Consider the following 3556-nt stretch of genomic DNA (forward strand, 5'->3'; position numbering starts at 1 on the left):
GTGTAATTATTGAAACTGCACAGTGAAGTTCGTTGCAATAAATTCCTTATTTGTTTACATACTTTGCTTTTGTAATGACCTCAGAGAGAGGTCAACTTCAAGTACTTTTAGAGTATTTTTAGATAAATGTATTAACTGTACATGGCATCAAATTACAGGAAAGTAACACTAATTTTAATGGTCAAGCTCACTGTTTGAAATAGGTACCCAGCTGATAGCATGTAATGTAAGTAAAACTTAAATGACAAAAGATCACATTATGATCACATTGCATCAATCACTAACTGAATTTTCCTACAGCAAGACACCATATCTGACTCTTTATTTGTTGTTTCCTCGGTTTCAGGAAAAAAAAATATCTGCAACTACAGAGTTATTAAAAAACAAACAACCACGTTTGATGATTGGCACAATAGAACTTTACAGTAAATACAAAATGTTTAACAGACGATACTGAGGGAAGAACCAGGTTCTAATCAGAATGAAACCAAAAAATAAACATAACTGGAAGTTAAATTGAGCAGGTGAATCCTCAGGAGAGGCAGAGTTTGACAGTTTGTGTTTCCTGGAGTCCTGGTCTCCCCTGGTGAAGGTCTGGGGGGCTGGATGTGGTCCTGGTTTATTTGGAGGCTAGCTCTTTGCACACTTGGACTTGTACACAGTGTCATTGTAACCCTCTCTGTTGCGGGCGATCTCGATGGCAAAGAACTGGACCCTGGTGGCTGAAATCAGCACAAAAATAAGAGATGAATCCATTTTTAATATAATGATAAATGTAAGTAACATGTTTTCCCCTGTGTAACACAAACTTACCAAATATGGTGTTCTCCTCTGTGTAATCTTTCTCACAGTCCAGACGGAGCAGAGTGCCATAGTTGAAATCTTCGACGAGTCCCTCAAACTGATTACAGAACGGACGCCACCTCTGCACACAAACAGCTGTTAAACACTCACTGCTCTGTCACTATGGAGGAAAACCTTCAACTTCAGCAAGTTAATATCTCAGAATATTGACTTCATATCTCAAAATAAAAACTTACCATCATAAACTAATGACTAAAGTACCATAAAATAACTTAGCATCGGACACCTGAAGAACCTTCTGAGAACAGATGCTGCTGCTGGATGTTTTTAAAGTAATTTTTAATTTCTACTCAACTCCACTGTGTCGTATGTAGAGACTGAGATCAAATAAAACCAGAGGCAGATACGTGGAGAGACACCACAGGACCAGAGTTGAGAGCGTGAACTCACCTCTTTGGCCTCGTCAGATTTCAGGTCGTCTGGGTTCAGCAGCTTTATGTCGAGCTCTTTAAAGGTTTCTCTGAAGGACGAGTAGATTTTGTCGTCCAGCTTTGTCAGTTTCAGGAACTTTGGATCCACTGATGAGATAAGCTGAAGACAGAGGACGGGGTCAGTCAGTATTATCTCTGATTTTACTGTACAACACTGCAACCTGCCACAGCACCTGATCCCTCCAGAGTCCCAGAGAAAAGCCCGACTCTGTGTAAATACATATGAAGAGCCATAAATAAAAAGGGGAGTGATGGAGGCTCTTACATTGAAGTAAACCTCTGCGTGGTTGTACGCCTTCATCGCCCACATGACCTCGAGCCGCGGCTGAAAGAAGAAAACAACACAAAGGTCAAAATTAATATATTTACACACACTATATCAATGTATACAGTTTATAATTCTCACAGATATGCAGCATTATAAACCTCTGTCAAACAATAACCATATCTATTGGTGATGATTCATTGTTGAAATAATTCAGAGACAACGTCCTCGAATCTCATTTTATCCAATTAACAGTCAAAGATATTCAGATCAGTGTTTCTAACTCAGAGAAGCAACAGATCTGAGACATTATAAGATGCAGGAAACAACAACTGTGTCAAATTTGTCATATTTTTGTTTGATAAAAAATGCAGACTATTAATTTAATGACATCTGACTAACAAATCATTATTGGGTAAATGTATAAAACAAATGTCTGGTAGTTGTTCTATATGTATCAGTCCAGTTCAAATCTGCAGTGACTCTTTCACAGGCCGAGACACAGACACAACAAATACATTCTTAGCAAGAAGAAGCTACGGCTACTTTGGAAAACACTGAAGCTGAAATCCTCCTTTTCAATGTGGTTGAATGGTGGGATGTTCTTTTAAAAGCTTGGAAATAACCACGGATGGTTTCCTAAAGTTATGGAGACAATTTACTGAATATTTCAGTAACCTGTCATTCACACATCCAGACTAAATCTCTGATCTGATTAAATCTCTGATCTGTTCACTACAGATTCAAAATGTCCTTCTTAACTTGGTCTAATCTTTACACTGCTCCCTCTATAACCTGTTTATCCCATTGAATCTGCTAAATAACATTTACCTTTCTGTTAGAGTAATAAAACGACCTTCCGACCTGTTTACATGTTGACAGACAGGTGAAAACATAATTTACTGACTGAGAAAAGACAGAAGGTGTAAAACATAAAAATGTCACTTACATCATTTCCATAAGCGTCTGCAGGGAGAGACAGAGCATGTGCAGCTGCTGAGGCCCCCTCCACCCCCTATCAACCACAACACAAACAGTTTTAGTACAGCAGCTTCAGTCTGACCTGAGATCTGTCAGCTGAACAGAGACACATGGACAGGTTCTGAACAGGATCCAAGTCAAACACAGTGAAGCAGACCTGTTATCCTGACATGCTATGAGACACTTTAACATGTGTGGTTTAATGACATTAGTGAAAACACGTGTCATGTCTGAGTTCAGTGTTTATCTACAGTTTGGTTTCTACACGTGTTTTCCTCCCGGCTAACTAGCATTAGCAAAGTTAGCTCCATGCCAGCTTCATTTAAACGTTAAAGATTTATTTTATTCGTTTCTTTTATCCCGGGCTCGTCGCGGACTCTGTGCAGACCCGGCTGACACAGAAACACCCGGCGGACAGGACGTATGTCCAGAACAGTTCGTATTTTAATATCTTACCAGAGAGGCAAGTCCATTATCCGACGCCATTTCTCTCAACCAAAGATCGTCTCATTAGAGATGAGTCACAACTGCTGTTTGGCCTGTCACTGTACGCATGCGCGTTGTCGTCCTACTCTGACCGAAATACACATTAATATTAAACAGTTGTACATAACGCCACTTATAATCGGTATTTGACACATTATACCAACGGGTGTCACGGTGTCCCCAGCATAGTTAACGGGCGGCTAACATGAACACAGTTAGCTCACAAAACTTCCCCCGGCCGTTCGGAAATGAAGGTCTTAGAGAAAATAGAATATAATTAATAACTTGTATAGAGAGCGTAGTAAAATGACGGAATATGAATAATAAATGAGGGGTTGGGAAAAAACAATGCTGTAACAGAGCCTGTTTGTTCCATTAAAAACTAAAAACTATTTTAGGCAGACCAAACAGAGTGAACCATCTTACTCTTTTTAACTCTCTGTGTTCAACTTTGAACCCTTGGTGACGCTACGAATTTAAAGGGCCAGTGTCAGAATTGAAACCCAGTTGCTAAATTAGAATTTTATTG

At 39.4% G+C, this 3556-nt stretch overlaps 1 protein-coding gene across 1 annotated transcript; it reads right to left on the bottom strand.

Annotated features, from left to right (window-relative positions):
- Positions 1 to 305: 305 nt before the first annotated feature.
- On the bottom strand, positions 306 to 3135 carry LOC108892290 (protein PBDC1). The gene is made up of 6 exons (XM_018689753.2): positions 2998 to 3135; positions 2510 to 2575; positions 1561 to 1620; positions 1255 to 1395; positions 814 to 925; positions 306 to 722 (listed from the first exon to the last, which is right to left on the bottom strand). Exons 1-6 carry the CDS (start codon positions 3025 to 3027, stop codon positions 631 to 633), a joined length of 501 nt encoding a protein of 166 aa, XP_018545269.1. The 5' UTR covers positions 3028 to 3135; the 3' UTR covers positions 306 to 630.
- Positions 3136 to 3556: the final 421 nt, after the last annotated feature.

Source organism: Lates calcarifer, unplaced genomic scaffold, assembly GCF_001640805.2.
Source record: "Lates calcarifer isolate ASB-BC8 unplaced genomic scaffold, TLL_Latcal_v3 _unitig_2158_quiver_2033, whole genome shotgun sequence".
NCBI lineage: Eukaryota > Metazoa > Chordata > Actinopteri > Centropomidae > Lates > Lates calcarifer.